Source organism: Branchiostoma lanceolatum, chromosome 1 (assembly GCF_035083965.1).
Source record: "Branchiostoma lanceolatum isolate klBraLanc5 chromosome 1, klBraLanc5.hap2, whole genome shotgun sequence".
NCBI lineage: Eukaryota > Metazoa > Chordata > Leptocardii > Amphioxiformes > Branchiostomatidae > Branchiostoma > Branchiostoma lanceolatum.
The window spans coordinates 5,992,178-6,009,252 of record NC_089722.1 but is presented as its reverse complement, the minus strand read 5'-3'; the positions used below and the strand labels follow the sequence as shown (position 1 = coordinate 6,009,252).

The 17,075-nt window shown below is 38.9% G+C and overlaps 1 protein-coding gene across 9 annotated transcripts in view; it reads right to left on the bottom strand.

Moving 5' to 3' along the window:
• LOC136431041 (afadin-like) overlaps positions 1 to 17,075 on the bottom strand; it is a 75,033-nt gene that overhangs the window by 57,022 nt on the left and 936 nt on the right. For all 9 annotated transcript variants that reach the window (XM_066422236.1, XM_066422257.1, XM_066422244.1 and 6 more), the window contains exon 2: positions 1,128 to 1,326. In XM_066422236.1, the coding sequence (XP_066278333.1) occupies positions 1,128 to 1,326 (199 nt within the window). The remainder of the gene's footprint in view (positions 1 to 1,127; positions 1,327 to 17,075) is intronic.

Genomic DNA, 17,075 nt, shown 5'->3' with positions numbered 1-17,075 from the left:
TTATGCTTTAAATGAATAAGAGTGGTTTTATCTTTGTATCTATGAAATGCAGCAATAATAGCACCTTTTCTGAGTAACTAGCAGGAAGACAAGTGTTTGACACACAAAAAAATGAATTCCAAATGAAAAACTTCCTGTTTAGATGAAAGAGAACAAGGTATGTTTAAGGATGCCCCACTGACAGGCCAAGGTTGTAGTGTAGGGAAAGGTATGCAGCGTGAAGAATGTGATTTTCCTCTGTGAAAAGGAGTTTGTGTTAGGGGCAGTGTGTGGGCAGTGACATGGGACATGTGTCTTCAGTCAGCACCCCATTCAGGGCTTGTCCAGGGCTCATTTGACAAATAGGGCATGTTTGCAATAGCATTCACTGGTTGGTTGGTTGGTTGGTTGGTTGGTTGGTTGGTTGGTTAGTTGGTTAATTCGTTAATTGGTTGGTTGGTTGGTTTACAATTTGAAAACTTAGTTCTATGAACAACTAAAAAGTCACAAAGAAATTTTCACAACTTTTTAGGACATGCCTCGACTCAAGAAACAACTAAGCATTGAGCCCCCTAGCAGCTCACATCCAAACTGCAGATTACAAAAATACCAATCCTATGGACGAAACAATGACGCCTTGATAAAAAGACTTGCACTCTCCCAACAGTTGACATCAGAGAATGTGCTTGATTATTTATTCCGATCACATCTCCCATTAACCAACAACATTCCATCCCCCAATGATGATTGACAAGCACAAGACAAGGGTGATGACAAGTCACAACAGGTTTTCAAAATTCACAAATATTTTCAAAGTCACTGAAAGCTCCAGAATGAAAGAGTATTTACCCCAGACGTATGTCCATGTATAGTTGTATAGTTAAACTTACTAATGTCAATGATAATTACAAAATATACATTAGTATGATCTTAGGTACAGTATATGCTATTCTTGTAGCATTTAGTAATTTGCTTAACTTTTTCTGTTACTTTTGTTGTAACTTTGAGTTGATATAAATCCCAGGGCACACTGAAAAAAGCCTTTTAAATGATATGTACTATTCTGCTGTTAAAATAAAATAAACAAACAAACAAATAAGATACCTACAATTGATATAAGTGAAAAATTCATTAACTAAAAATCTCACCTCCATTTGCATGAACTTCATACAGGCCATACACAGGCGTAGTCAACATCCGCATGTCTGGTCGGAATTTCTCCACCAAAGTCTCGATAACGGCAGCAGTCGTTGCTGTACTGGATACACGGATACACTTGGTGGTGACCCTCTCCTTGGAGTCCGTGTCTTGGTGGAAAAAACGCATAACTCCATGGAACTCCAGGTCCTGTGAAATAAGAAACAAACCTTATCAGACATGTTAAAGTAAATGATATACAAAATTCTCTTTACCTTCACGGTAACAAAATTTCACGATGTAAGGAAAATGGACATTTTCACTGAACTTTAACCTCACTGTGTTGGTAAGTGATTTACGGATGTGTGAAGGAATCATAAAAAATAACAAGAAGTTACAGCGAAAGAAACAGAAATTCAATGGCATGTTATAGTATATATTCCGATAGTATATACCAAGTCCATTTGAGTTTGGAGCTCGATTTCGATGTAGGAGGGAATAGGATACGATAAATCATTGATGATTTTGTGATCTTCAAAACCTTTAAACCAGCATTTGAGATGAATAAGGGAAGTTTTTCAATGGCTCCAAAGAGCTATACAATAGTCAGGGATCTCCCTAAAGAATGGAACAGTGGCGCTCCTCCACCCTGTTCTAATCCCAGCTCCATCCTGTTGATTTTCAAAGTTAGGGTATTTTTTCCAATTTTTACCCAAAAAAGCCTGTAATTTTGCTAAAAACTGGAAATTTCAGCTGAAGTTGCAGGAAATGACCTCCATTATGTCTGAAAAAGGCAAAATGCAACAGCCTCTCCTTTTGAGAGGTGTGCGCCCCCCTCCAGACCTTCCCCCTCGCAACACATATCCTGTGCCTGGAACCCTCCCCCCATCCTGCTCTATATTTCTAGGGAGATCATTATAGTGTTATCATCAGAACAACATCACATACAATGTACATGTATATTCTCTTGAGAAATCATTTTATGCAGATACCTTCAAAAGAATTCTTCAGATATCACCTATCTTTCAAATCTAATTAAAAATATCACGTCCTCTGGATTAGAGAAATAATTGAATACATATCTCTCTTGGCTGCCATCCAATACCCTTGATTTGATTACTGTCCCATGGTGACAATTGCCATGTAATATATGCCGCCATAAAACAGGCACCTGTTTGGCCACAAGGCACACCAATATTTCACCACCTAACCAGGCACAATTATAGTAGCAAAAATTTCATAACAGAGGCCTCACAAAAAAAACAGTGTATGGAAACTACCCTTGCAAAGGAGAAAAGAAATAAGTACTATTAAGACAGTCGTAGCTATGGTCAATTATATCATTTCTGTTGCCATGACAACTTGATCAATTTTGATTATCACTAATCTAGCTACAGTCTTGACAATTTCTACTTGAATTAATCTTTTATTTCTTTGATTGACATGAAGAACAGTAACAGAAATGACTTGTCTTAAAGCTACTAGTATACAGTATATGTTCTCTAAAAAAAGAGCTACATACATGTGAAGTGTAAACTAACTACACCTAGCAGTGAACCTGTGTTGTGGTAAAGGCTATCTCTCCCATTAGAACCAGAAAACATGTGGGCTCTAAGTGCGTGCCATTCAGTGGCCCTTTTATAGGATTGCCCATGCTTGAATGCTCCAATGTCACTGTAAAAGCCAAGCAGAAACTTGATGTGGACAAGCCCGCAAAGGAATTTCCCTCTTTTGTTCGGGCCTTGCCTGGTACAAACTTGGTTGCGTGGACAGACCTGGCCCTGTTAGACCCTTACACCTGCCAGGATAGTATGGTACTAATTGGTCCAAAAAACAATCCAAAACATCTTCTGTCAGAAGGGGCATTTCCGAGACATGTGACGGAATACAGTAGATAGCTGGAGATATTACAAAATGTCATCTAGATTTGTGTAGCCATCTATAATGCTAAATTTCATTCAGTTCCAATCCCAAATCTTGATATCTGCTTATATTTTTAACATGGATATGTTAAGTTAACCTAAATTGTTTAAATGCATTTTCCTTTCCAAAAGTTTTCCTCCCAATTTGGAACTTTTCAAACTCTCAAATAGCCTTCTTCTCTGACCCAAATGAACAGGCATCCGTGGAAATTCCATGTTGCATTCCTGCCGAAATTCTTCCCATATATATACAGATCTCTTTTCAAAGAAAGTCATTGACTTGTGGGTGAATGGTTGCCGCCCAACCACTGTGAGAATGCTTTACAAAAACAAAATCACAGGAAACATGCCTGGAATGGAATGAAAAACAGAGAAGTGTCTTGTTAATTGTTTTACAAACTGCTAATAGTTAAATAATTGAGTGCAAGTTCACATAACGACCCCCTAACACAATGGTTTCTCCCCATGCCTAATGAACTATGAATATGTTCAATGCATTGCCCCACCCCCTAGGAGGTAACCATGCTTGTTTACATTTCAGGGTTGGAGTAAACAAAAGTGATACAGTCAGCAGTCATGGGAGATGAGCTGGAATGTCCAGATCTGCATGACACAGAAATCTCACATGCTTTCTCTGACCTGGGCAAGAAATTACCACCTGCAACTTGTAAACAAAACAGAAATTGCAAGTGAAAACTTCTATAGCTTCTTCAAAACCTAATACTAACAATTACATGCTGAGTTGTGAAGAAATAAAATGTTCATGTACCGGCACATCTGGCTACAGCACAGCTAGCTACAAGTACAATAATAAGGTATGGTATGAATTATGATCTCCAATTGTGCGCTCTCTGCAGCAGTATGGCTATATTTAAACTGTGCATACATGCTTGCCAAAATTTCTACTTTTTATGTCTTATGAACATGCAAAAATATATTGCTGTACACAATTTGTAACCGAACATAAAATTACACAACTAATGGAACACAGCACTTTGCTATATTACTAGGATCAGTAGATGATCCTTTGAGTGAGTAGAAGTGTAAAACTTTTGGACGTAAAGTCAATCTCTGCAAAAATGGCAGTGCTCTCAAGGTCTTGGTTATACAACACCTGATTAAAACCACAGACACTTACGTTTACACCTTGGAGGCTTTACCCATCTACGAGATTGTACCAATAGGGGGACCTAAACTCTATATTACAATCAACAAGTAAATATGATAAAAACATCATGCAATATCATACAGTGCAAGTACATTGCATGTACATTTTAGTTTCAGAGTCACTCTGCAACATTTTCATTATACGATTGTTCACACACGAACGTTCATAACATTCTGTACATCCCTTATTAATATGCTGTCCGTTCTATGACAATTCCAAAGGACTTTTTGACTTTGTTCCAGCTTAGAAGACAAGACTTTCTATTCACTTTCATATGGTATAGCAATGCAAATCTACATGGTCATGCCATTTTCAAGGACACAAAGGTATTGACTAAGTGTCCTTACCAAGTTTACCTCTGAAATACTGTCTAAATTTACTACAGGGGATTACTGTACAATCTCCCACAAAGACGCATGCTTTTCACCTTATTACCACTGCACAAAAGAACCCATAACTCTTCAGTACAATCTAATAAACAGCTGCAGAGAACAGCTTTTAATATTTTACCAATCTACTCCAAAGAGCACTGAACCTCTTCCTCATAAGGGCTTATCTCTGCAAATTTTGTATTTGCCACACCAGTTATCAGGGCTAAGGTTCAAACATAGCTGTGTAGGGCTCATCTCAAGCCAGGGTAGATCAACTGGACTAATTGAAGTTGTACTGCTTTGTGTGCCATCCCCTACCAAGAATACTGAGCAGTCCCTAAGTCTGTCATCCCATGATGAAAATGCTGGACAATCCCCACTTCTTGTGCCATCTCCTGCTACCAAAATTGTAAAGTAAACAAAACTCTACTTGTATATGTGCCATTCCTTTTTACAAATACTGGACAGTCCTATGTCTACCCTCTCCTGCCTTGAATACTGTACAGTCCCCAATTATTTCACAATGTGTGCAATCCCCTCGATTCCCCTGCCATAGATACTGTACAGTCCCCAGTTATTTCACAATGTATGCCCTCCTCTGCAATGAATACTGTGCAGTCCCTAGTTATTTCTTAATGTATGTAGTCCCCTGCAATGACTACTGTACAGTCCCCAGTTATTTCGTGATGGGAGCCCTCCCCTGTAATGACTACTGTACAGTCCCCAGTTATTTCACAATGTGTGCCCTCCCCTGCCATGACAGATGTGTGCAGTTCATGACTGGCTGGCTTACATCCTGCCACTGCCACCAAATTGAATTGACAATTCATCAAAGTCTGCTCCCAACATTGATGTAATTATGAGTCTGGACCTCTACTGTAGCAGAAGTCACACCAAACAAACATCAGGCGTAATAGCATACACGTTCCTCCAGAACTGACAACAAAGCTATCCCTTATATTATAAGTTATTCAAGTTGTTATTTGCAAACTAATTTAACAAAGTTCATGAAGAAATTTCTTTCAAAGCTTTTGAAAGTTGAAAACAGGACAGTGCAATTTTCTCTTTTATCTTAAGTAAGTAGCAAAGAACAGCACCTGGATAACTTGGCTTCGTGTTGCATGGGAAGTATGGATCATTAATTTGACCAAGGTCTTCTGCAAGATCATCAATAATACATTCCATTTAAAATATTCATGCTAATAGCATAACATGATAGCAGCATTTTGGGACCCTCAATATCGTCTAAGAAAAGTAAAAATGAAACAAACCAAAGGTCTAAGAAAAAAAACAAAGGTGCCACTATCAAAACCCAGTAGTTCTACAGTTACTGTTTTGTATCTTGTGATTTATGACCTGAGAACATGACCCCAGATTGGCATTGATCCCCAACAGGGTTCATAAAGCAAGAGGAATAATCCTGTAGGGGGTCTCTGACCCAGATCTAAACACACAATGCAGGTGGTACTGAAAGGAGGTAGCATATTTACACACAATACCTTACCACTATGTTCAAAAGGCCACATAAACTTGACTTTGTGAACAACCTCCAGGTGGCACCCAATTTAAAAAAAAAAAAATGAAATAGGTTTATTTTGCCATAGAAAGTTCTCCAATATATCTATCTGCTCCTTTTTCAACAGTTCAATCCGATCATCGCATGACAGTTAGTTCAACTTAGTACATATTCTCTCATTTAGCAGTTCCCTTAGGGGCAAAGAGTATGTTTCTCATTTCAAGCAACATGTTACCAGTGTGCACTTACTTCAAACTTGGCATTGCTTGTCAAGAAAGATGCGAAGGAACAAATTAAATTTTCCATTACCTCATCACACATACAGCCCTTCATTTCTGGCTACATGATGTAGATCATCTGATATTTGACTTCTGGCTCATAAAGCTATAATTGCCAACACAGCCAATCCATTCAAACTGGTGGAGGGGGGTAACTTTTTAAAGATAAAGTTAGATATGAAAATAAGCTTTTAAGTACGACTCAGAGGGAGCTGAATACCGTACTGTCTCCAATATGAGCAAGCCCTACATAAAAATATGTACATAACACTGAAATCCACCTGTGCTGGTATTCTCTTACATACGGTACATCAGTTGTATGTTCACTAGTTGGAGTTCATTAAAAAAAATACCAGTCAAACAACCAGCTATTGGAGATGCTTACTTATTTGTGAAATCACAGCATATAGAAAATAGGGCAGGTGACGTGATTAATTATGTTGTCATTATGAGTAACTTACCCATCAATCACCGACTGATATATTATAATGATGCACAGATTATATAAATCAAAGGAATAACCACAAAACAAATTGCTGCCCAAAACTGTAAGAAGAGATTTGTGACTTCAACTTCAAGACACACACCTTCTCAAGGTCAACTAACAATAGGATTTCTCAGCTCTGTGGTTTGCCTTGCCCTTGGCTCCTGACCCGAAGCACTGTAAACACAGCCTGAGATTACAATTAAGGATGCCCCTGATTCAAAAGGTTGGAACCCCTATGCAATGCATCACACAGTGAGCTCACTCAGTCTTTTCTAACACTAGGAACAGCTGCAGTTTTCAGATTCTTTCCTGTTGACTAAACAAAAACATATTCACAAAATTAATACTGTAAATTCCACATAGAACATTTGAAAGAACATGTGTAGTCTTAGGGTTGCAAATTTTGCAATCTTGATTCATGATGAAATTGAATAAAGTTCTCAAGCACAGACTTTTAAGTTATCCTGTTTTCACTTCAGGTGAACCAACCAGCAACCAAATGTTAGAGAAAACATAACCTCTATAGACAAGGGGTCACTTTGCCTGAGGTAAAAATAGGATGGATCAAGGAGGTTGACTGGTTTTTGACCCACAGTGGCAGTGGGCAGGGCTGAAGAGGTCATGACCTTCTGACCTCTGGGGTTACCCTGTGGTTACCTGGGCTGATGGGAGGTGAAACAGGTGTGACAAGGCTTACTGCAGATGTCTAGACATAACACACAACCTGAGACTTCTGATTTGGACACTTTGTGACCCGAATTTCAACTATAACTTACACAATGATTCACACACGACATAAGTATCTATTTCAGATATCTTCTATTGCATGACCAATATTTTTACCACCTTGATATTGCTCTTTTGTTTCCCATAGTAAAAGAATAAGAAATTCTGTTCTGACTTTTTTCCCCTCATTTTCAGCTCCTTAAACAGTGATAATTCCCCTATTTCACCCCTGAATAAACTAATTGTTCCCACCTAATTACCGTTAACGACATACGAGTACTTCTACAAACCTAGGCAGAAATGTCTGTAGAAAAAAAAACTAAAAGTAAAACCTATTTCTTAAATCACTGAACAAGATTGCCTAGATCTGAATTCATTTTCTAGATACATTTCCAAACAAATTAAGTTTAAATATCAAAAGCTTTCTTTAGAGTCCAAACTCTTACTCCATTGTATTTTTTTCCCAAAGCCTGACCCCTCACAAGAGACAAGATGTTTACAACAACAACTTGATTGGAAAACATTCAAGGCTATTATCTCTGATAGCTGCTTTGCATTTGAGTTGTCCCCATACACTAGTGAACATGTTAGGCAAGTCTACATTGTGGCTGTCAACAGCCTATTAGTATTATCCTACTTGATGAATGAGCTATCTAATCTTTTTGTTCACATGCCTACCAGTTGGTCAAAGGCCATTGTTTCTGTCTTTCCAACCCTTCAGACAAGAAATTAACCCTTTGACCTGAAAATTACCTTGGTATAGAGGAAAGTCTCTGTGATATGAAAACATCTTACAAATCTAAGAACTGTGTGATAGATGTCCAAGTATTTAGCGTAAAAGTTCCAGAGCTTGTAAGTTATAAATTGGTTCATAAATTGGTAGTTTTCAAAGCTATCATCTAGACGGGCACATGTGACGAAACCACACTTTTCTACACTGTAATCTATAAACTGAAGAGACAATAGGACAAAGCAAGTTGGAAACACCTGAAGAACAAAAGAAAGCACATAGCTGCAGGCAGGGGAGTGGGAAGATTTCCCACACTGCCTTTGTTGGAGACAAGTTAATTACTACAGGTTACACCACATGATATTCATTATGTGGATACTGCATTTTACTTCTACATTTTTACTGAAGTTGCTTCAGAGTACTATTGCCTATATTGGTATAAGGATAAATTGATGCATACCGTTGTATTATTGAATTCTATGAATTGTAGTTGCTTGGCTTGGTTATATGTTCTAGAGTACCTAAAGAATGTTTAGACCTTAAAACTAGTAGTATAAGTGATACATCAAACTCGACATGTTGATTTATTCTTATATTGTATGTAGGTTAAGCCATTTGTATCCAGTTCTTTTGTATGTTACTAATACTAAGTAAAGTTTTAGAAGACCTTACGAAAGTCACTGCACTTTTGTTGTGTCAATAAAGATTGTTGTGCCTTATGTTACGTTCTACAGTACAGTCTGCAGGAGCATTCAATCCAGAAGGAACACAGGAGCAGGAACTTGAAGAAGGATCAGGCCTACTGTGTGGTGGAAGTTTCTTCATATTTCCCAGGAGGGAACCTTCTGTTTTCCCACAGGGTAGCACAGCTGGACAAGTGATTCTTCAGCTAGAAACTCTGCCCTCCTTCAGATGACACTTTCAGGGATAATCCACTATAGGCATGATGGTAGGGGGTATGGAAAATGATTGAGCTGATTTTCTTTCAGGTGACCAGTTGGCATAGATTTGTCCAGTTCATTCTTTCTCCTCACACGATTAAAGCTGGCACAGATATTTAGTATATAATCCATACCACATCCTGCCCCAGGCTATTCTGGTAACCTGACTGTCACAGACACTGCTCCTGCAGCAAAGGCCAAACTTTCAAAAAGTTTCATGTCATCTTTAGTGTTACAACTTCACAGCAAAAGATAACAACTTCACAGCAAAAACATCCTTCTTTCGGAAGAACTTTGCAATGTGGCAGTATGTCAAACCATTTTCTAGGTAGGTTTCATTAGAACCTTGTTAAATACCAACAAGCTTGAATAAACACACACCATCAAATCATTTTACCTTATTTTTGTTACTTCAAGCTTTTGTTCGTAACTGGTATTTCATGTCCTTTTGCAAAACTGGTGATAGGTTTAGTTTTATCTTACAGTATAGAAAGAGTCCAATGAATGAATGATACATGTGTCTGGCACCCCAGTAAAACTATATAAATACGGGATAATGTAAACTATAGCCTTCAGTATGCGTCTGGCAGCCGTACAGTGCACATCAGTGGAGGCCTGGCTGAGAAAGTTTACCATGTACAAGTTACTCTTCAAGTCATGTTTGAATTCTATAGATAACATATAAGAATTTGAAGTATGGCTACACGTAAAGAAGTTAGCTTGAAGGACAGTTAGCCAAGAAATAAAGTAATGACAACACTGGCTTGCAATTTAGTTTGAGACATTGGCTAGCAGTTATATGTACTGTTCTACAGAGCCCTATTCTATGCTGGTTACAACAACAAGAAGACGCAAAAAATCCCAAGTCATATTTCTAGACACACAACCTAGGCTAATGTTGGGAAGACATTGGAAATTTATATCCATTTAGACACTCTAACACAACGTTGACAGGGTCGATTTGAAAGTTTGAAAATTTGAACAAGGTTGGCTTCCCCCAAACTGAAATGTTGTAGATAGCATTGTCTTGATTATCCAAGGGATCTTATCTGATTGAAACTTCCTTGGATTATGTGACTTTTTGATAGATATCTGGGCCATTCTGCATGGTTTGATACTGTTCATAGAAAAACCAGTACAGAAAAAAGTTTGAATTCTCTGACAGTTATTATGGTAATCTGTCCCTGCTATTGTTCCAGGCTGGCAGACATCTAATCCTTTTATGAATTTATGTGGTTATGGGGGATTAATCCAGCCCTCAACCTGCTGGGCAGTTCACAGTAGGAGCACTCCCTTTACGACTTCCCCAGGGCAAGGTTTTGGTTCCTTTAAACAGCCATGAAACATATTCAGAAACTGTCAATCCTGATTTCAAACTTGTGCTCTTCCTGAAGCTAGCATGTAACAAATTATCTGCTTAGATGGTTCAAATAATGGGACAAAGATTCATTCAATCCTACCAACAAAGACTAACCACCCAAACTAATCCAAACTTCCCTCCCTTGACCTTACAAGACCCCATAAATCATGGCATTTTGCATGCCTGGTTTCCCCTACAAAGTCACAATGACTCAGAGGTCAGTTCTTCGCCTGTTGTAGGATGTTGTGCTTTAACTCTGACTGGATTCCTCTCTCCTAACCCTTCATTATAGGCTCATAGCAAACAGCATGTTTCCTATTGACTGATTTCCACACAGGTCTGCACAGGAAGTACATGTCCTTGAATGAGACACAGGCTCAAGCTCATAGTCTTTTAAACACATGAATTTCTCAAACTCAAAGGTCTTACAATGAAAAATGAGTAAGAGGGATGCGAAATTCATTTTTGTTGGGTTTCTGTCATGCACTCTGCTTATATGGTATTTTTTCAAATCGGTATTTGGATGTCTTGTAAACATCAGTTTTATTCATTTGTCTACAGCTCTCAGAAGATGAAAAAGCATTGAATGAAATTCTAGAGTCTTTACTGTTAACACTTCAAAAGGTTTAATTACGCCTTCTTTCACTACTGCTCACAAATATATATATAATTCAATCAGCAGAACAGATGTCACCACAAGGACGAATACATTGTACCTCCCACAGAACTCAAGGTAATGACGTCTTTGTCCTTGTAAACAGAAAGACACCAAGTGACCGACCAAAAAGTCCTTGGCTTGATACAAACAAAAAGCATTCTACATGTATAACAACTACATTCTTCACCGAATACTAGAATACACCCACAATACACACAAGTCAAGAGCTCCTGACATGTTTGCCATCATTTGTCATCTAGTGTTTATAAACATACATGAATCACCAATGAACATTTTATGGCTTTACATCATTCTATTACATCATATCATTATCAAACTGACATACATGGGGTGACTTTGGTGAAACCTTCTGTAATACAGTAACGAGGTCTGACTGGTACAGTACTTGTGCTGTTTGCTTATTGTCAGTAGTAAGGAATGTACTTCCTGTGGGAGACCTCTGTGATTGACATAGCATGGCAGGATGTATCTGAATGGCCAAACGATCAGTCATGGCGATGTTATGTGTAATTTGGGACTTTCAGACCAAGAAATTACAACTCTCTTCAAGCATTTCACTTCCTTACATGATTATCAAAAGGCTTACTTTGAAATGCTTCCAGATGCCGATGCTTTCTCCGAGAGCACAAAACTCTGCGTCTACCAATACTGCCTTTCTCCTTTCTGAGTTTAAAAACTTAAAAAAGCCTTCGAAACCTTTGATCACAAGATTTTTTTCAAATTCAGCAATTTCCCAGAAGTAAATCCCTTTCTAATCTAAAGAGGAAAATTGTAACAACCCATTTATATCTGATTCTGTGAAGTCACATTGGAAAAGCGGACAAAGGTAATGAAATGCTATCAACAAACAGAGGTTGCAGTCAGGGTTATTTCTGGTGTATGTCTGACCCTGTCCCTATCCACAGGAATGTGTGATGTCACAGACAGCCCCACCCTACTGGGCCAAACACACCCTCATCTCCAAGCAGACGTTAGTAGGGACAAATGTTTCCTGACTGTCACTCTCTGACCGATTTAGAAGGGCTAACTTAGGAAGGTAAGATAAAGAAACCAACGTCTGCTTGGAACAGCTAAAACATTAGTGACCCACAAACTTCACTTACAAATCAAACTATTTCTAATCCACCTTTTCTACTTTGCTTTCGAAAAAATAACTTGTTTTCATCAGATGACATGTTGTCTCTTCACTATCTATCATGTACCAAACTGTGGGTTGAGTAAACAAACCATATAAACATCAGTCTGGATTAACAAACAACAGTTTGGCATTACCCACATGTAAATAAATCCCCTGACCCAGTAACACTAAGAGCTGCACCAAACACCAGCATCAGACCAGTACACACTTGTCTGTTTGTTGTTATGTTTGGACATGCTGCTAATAATATCTGGTGTCAGCCTGGGAAAAAACTTTTAGGATATGAGCTTGCGATGATCTTGTGGGTAGCAATGCTACCCCTGGATCACAGAGTCAAGAGTTCGAATCCAAGCACGCTCAATGGAGTAACCATGGTATTGGTGTTGGCTGCCATCCTTTTGTTTGACAGATACAATTAGAGCGATGATGAAATTGAACTTGACCTGGAGCTTAATGCCTGTGAACGAGGACAATACACAACTCTCCTGTCTGTAACGGCACCTGTGATACTCATTTGTACAGAACAATGGCAAGCCTTATACTTCACTTAGACCCCGTTCACACTCATTTTTTTCAATCGCGATTGAAGTATAATCGCGATTGAATCGATCCGATCGCGATTGATTTTTTCAGTGTGAACGCTCCCAATCGCGATTGGAACGTTCCAAAACGATCCAATCGCGATTGGATTGTAACTACCTCCGGAGGTAGTTTGATTGGATTAATCGCGATCGGATCCAATCCAATCCTATCAAATTTTGAGTGTGAACACAACTACGATTCATTCCATCGCGATCGGCGGAGATTTCGGCTGGTTCCGGGGGTGGGAGGTCATACATGCGGGTACGTGGGGTCATAGTTCGCATCGCGCGGGAAAACAAACCCAATCCGCACGTCAGATCGCTCTTTTACAACAACAACAACTTTTCATCGTCAACAATGCCCAAGAAGAAGAATAAAACTCCGTCAGTAACTTCAGCTGGTGGCAGATGGCGCGACGAGGAGACCAGGGTCCTCATCGCAATCTGGGGGAGAGAGGAGGTGCAGGCCAAACTGGGGAAATGTCACCGAAAGAGGGACATTTACCGCACCAAGTGACAATGTCTAGCGGAAAAATAGACACAAAACAAGGACAACAAGGACAACAACAACATTTACCAGATGATCGCCGATAGCATGCTTCAATCGTGCTTCAATCGCGATCGGATCACGGCGTACTTTAATCCACTTGGCGAAAAGCAGTGTGAACGCAAAAGTTTCTTTGCGTTCAATCGCGATCGGATCGAACAATCGCGATTATACTTCAATCGCGATTGAAAAAAATGAGTGTGAACGGGGTCTTAGACTATAGTGTTTTTCCTTTTACTTTGACAATGGTGTACATTCATTGTCATTCAGAACAAGAGCTTCAGTTTTGTCAGAAAGTGTTTTCCTCACCCAAAGTCAACATTACTGAACAGGAGAAGAAACAAGGGGCTTTGTTTGTACAGAAGAGGGAGGAAGTTTTGAACAATGAAATCCTATTGTGACTATCAGGCATACTATTTTCACCTTTTCTAGGATGTTCAAAACACTCTGGCTTGCATGAAATGGTTTCAAGCAAGCTCCACAGAGTGAGTGAATGAGCCAGCATAAACAATCCTTGGGCAGTTTCCCCTGAACGCAGAAGGTCTCACGCAGGATTAGGTTTTGATCCGCTCATCCCCTAAAACCTTGTCCTACCGCTACAGTGTCCCTGAGTGTGGATTGGCCGAAAGTAAGGGCTGTACACCTACATGTATCTGCCTGTATCAAAGGGCTGTCTCCAAGACGCATCCCTCTGTCCTGGGACAGAAACTTGCTTCGGAAGTTCATGAGCCTCATGTGTCATAAGTACATGTATAATATTAATAAATGCTTACAGACTTAATCACTAATGATGAAGATATCTGCTTTACAATAAGTCTATGAGTCTTCCTTACTTCTTTGTATGAAATAGCAACAAGACATTCTATTTGATATCAAAACAACCGTATAGTTGAAATAATCCATTCCTACCAATTACTTAGCTTCCAACGTTCCATATAAGAGTTTTATGATCAATTCCAGATACGAATCATTTCCATCTGCACAGAGACGTGACATAGGCGTAGATTGGGCACAACCCATACAGCTGTGTTTTTAATTGAACACAAAATCTTGGCAGGTATTCAAGACCTTGAGAGAAATTTCAAAAGTATGTATGCGCCACTGCAATGAAGAAAACATGCCAACCTATCACGCCCCCCATATATAGTCTACACCCCTCCAGATGTCAACTTGTAACCTTTATATGTTTGTGCCACCATGCATACATATGTACATCAAGACAAAGGGACGAGAGAAAAAGAACAGACTGTCTATAATGTACAAAATGATCAATTTGTTTCTAACCGATGAACTTAGTTTCACCAGAAAAAAAACAAGAAATAATCAATTACCTTACCTATCATAATTTTTGTTTGATAAAATGACTAATGAGTCTCTACATGAGTTTGAAAGGGAATTTACAATTCTATGTGCAGGGCTAAGGTGTATTACTGTAATATGTTCTTGGCTGCAATATGACCAGGGTATTCATAGTCATACATGTGTCAGTTGATCAATATATGTATGCAGTATACAGAAAGAGTCATATGTCATGGGTGATTCGACTATCCTGTTTTTGAATATCTAGGATCCTTACTATCAATACCAGTGACTGACATCATCAATTAGTCATTGACAGCAATAAAAAGGTTCAATAAAACTGGACCCAATAAAAGAAAGCTTTACAGTTGATAAACCGAACAATAAAAGTTGCTTGTATAATGTGTAGCGGGTGGGGTAGTATTTGATATCGCCCTTATGAACTCATCCATGTTGATCCAACACTTTTTACTGCTTTCAATATTCATCCTATACTCATTCATATTCTTTTGATAGACTCAAGTTTGATATACGAAGAAACAATTATATCTTCTCCAAACCTCCCCATCAACATAAAGTGAAACATTTTCAGACCTCATGTGAAAGCATGAAACAAAGAATATACTCCCACAACACAACACTTACTGTAGAACATAGTATGAAACTGTTATGACATCAGAATTTTTCAAAACAAAGTTCAGTCCAGGTTGTGCTCTAATTCCATTACCCCATAATCGATACTGACGGCCCTAATACCATTAGCCCAGTCCCGCTGTACTGCTGTCCAGTGAAAGGCTCAGCACACGGCCACATCGACCAAACTTGCTTCCAAATCAAACCTACACCACCAGAAACACTTAGGTCGCCCTTTCCGCACCGTTCTGAAGACCGCAGGGATCAATAAACAGGAGCAATTGAAAGCCTGATTTTATGGGCAACCTGGTCAACGGAGGCAAGACCAGTATGAGAATGTAAGGGGCACCCTGTCTAGACCATTAAAGATGTGTTTAGCACCTCTGACCAGAGATTGCTTTCAGGTAGATGGCACAAGATTGGGAAGAGGCAAGGGTTGTGTCTGCTTGTGCATGTTCTAGCACTTTGGTAACATGATTCATCACAGTATGAGTACAACATCCTTGTATCATAGCCATGATATAGTTCTAACCATGCTGTGAGTCATTTCAGAATGACTCTCATTAATCTTGGTTTTACACAATTAAAATATGAATAGAATTATAATACTAACAGCTTGGAATGAAGCCATTTCAACTGGATCTGGAAACCATTTGAATGTCTCCGGCAAAGCATTAAAACACTAATCAGTACCCAGAGCACTGGAGAGCGTCTCCAGAGCATGAATGGTTTTATCATCAATATATCCATTTGTCACTGCCAACATCACAAAAGCATGGCAACATTTTGGAAATCTACCAACATACTGTATAGTCCATGTACATTAATGAATCTGTTTCTGGAATGTTTTTGTTAGGCTGCTTTTGGGGGCTGATAACACAAATCCCAACCACCTTGCTACAAACTTACATACTTGCTACCAATGTACCAATATAAACAGTTTAGTTTACTACATGTACTTGCTTTTATGCCCCCTTAATTCTAAATGTGTCATGCATTGTTACCAATATAACTGATAGCCCCAAACTTGTGTTTTATGATATCTTCTTGCTTTTCTGGGTCATAATCATAATGTTACACAACTAGTAGTTCCACAATAGTAGATTTATAAAAACAGACCCATGCATAATTATGAGTTCCGCCCTTGTCATAAGCTATTCCTAGGTCAACAGGCATTAGGGTGAAATAATTGGCCGCTTGACAAGTATGCCTCCAGCATAAGGCTAGGACAGATCATGTGTCAAACATTCATTGTGCAAAAACAAGAGGGCATCGGCATTCCTTTTCATGGAAGCAGGGTACGTAAATATCCGCCCAAAACATGTAAACCACCACAGTTCAAATTTGAAAATGCCTCAGATGACCTTTTCTTCGTCTTCTACTGGAATCCATAAACAGTCAGGTTTGGGCAGGGATGGTAGATTTGAATAATGATACAAGTAAAGGAGTCTTTAGTATGTAAACATATGATACATGTACCAAACAAGCTCACAGGCTCTCAAAATCCCCCTCCCCTATATGCATATGCATTGCTTCCTTTTATACCGGTCTATCCGGAAGTTTTTGGCATGGAATTGGGAAGT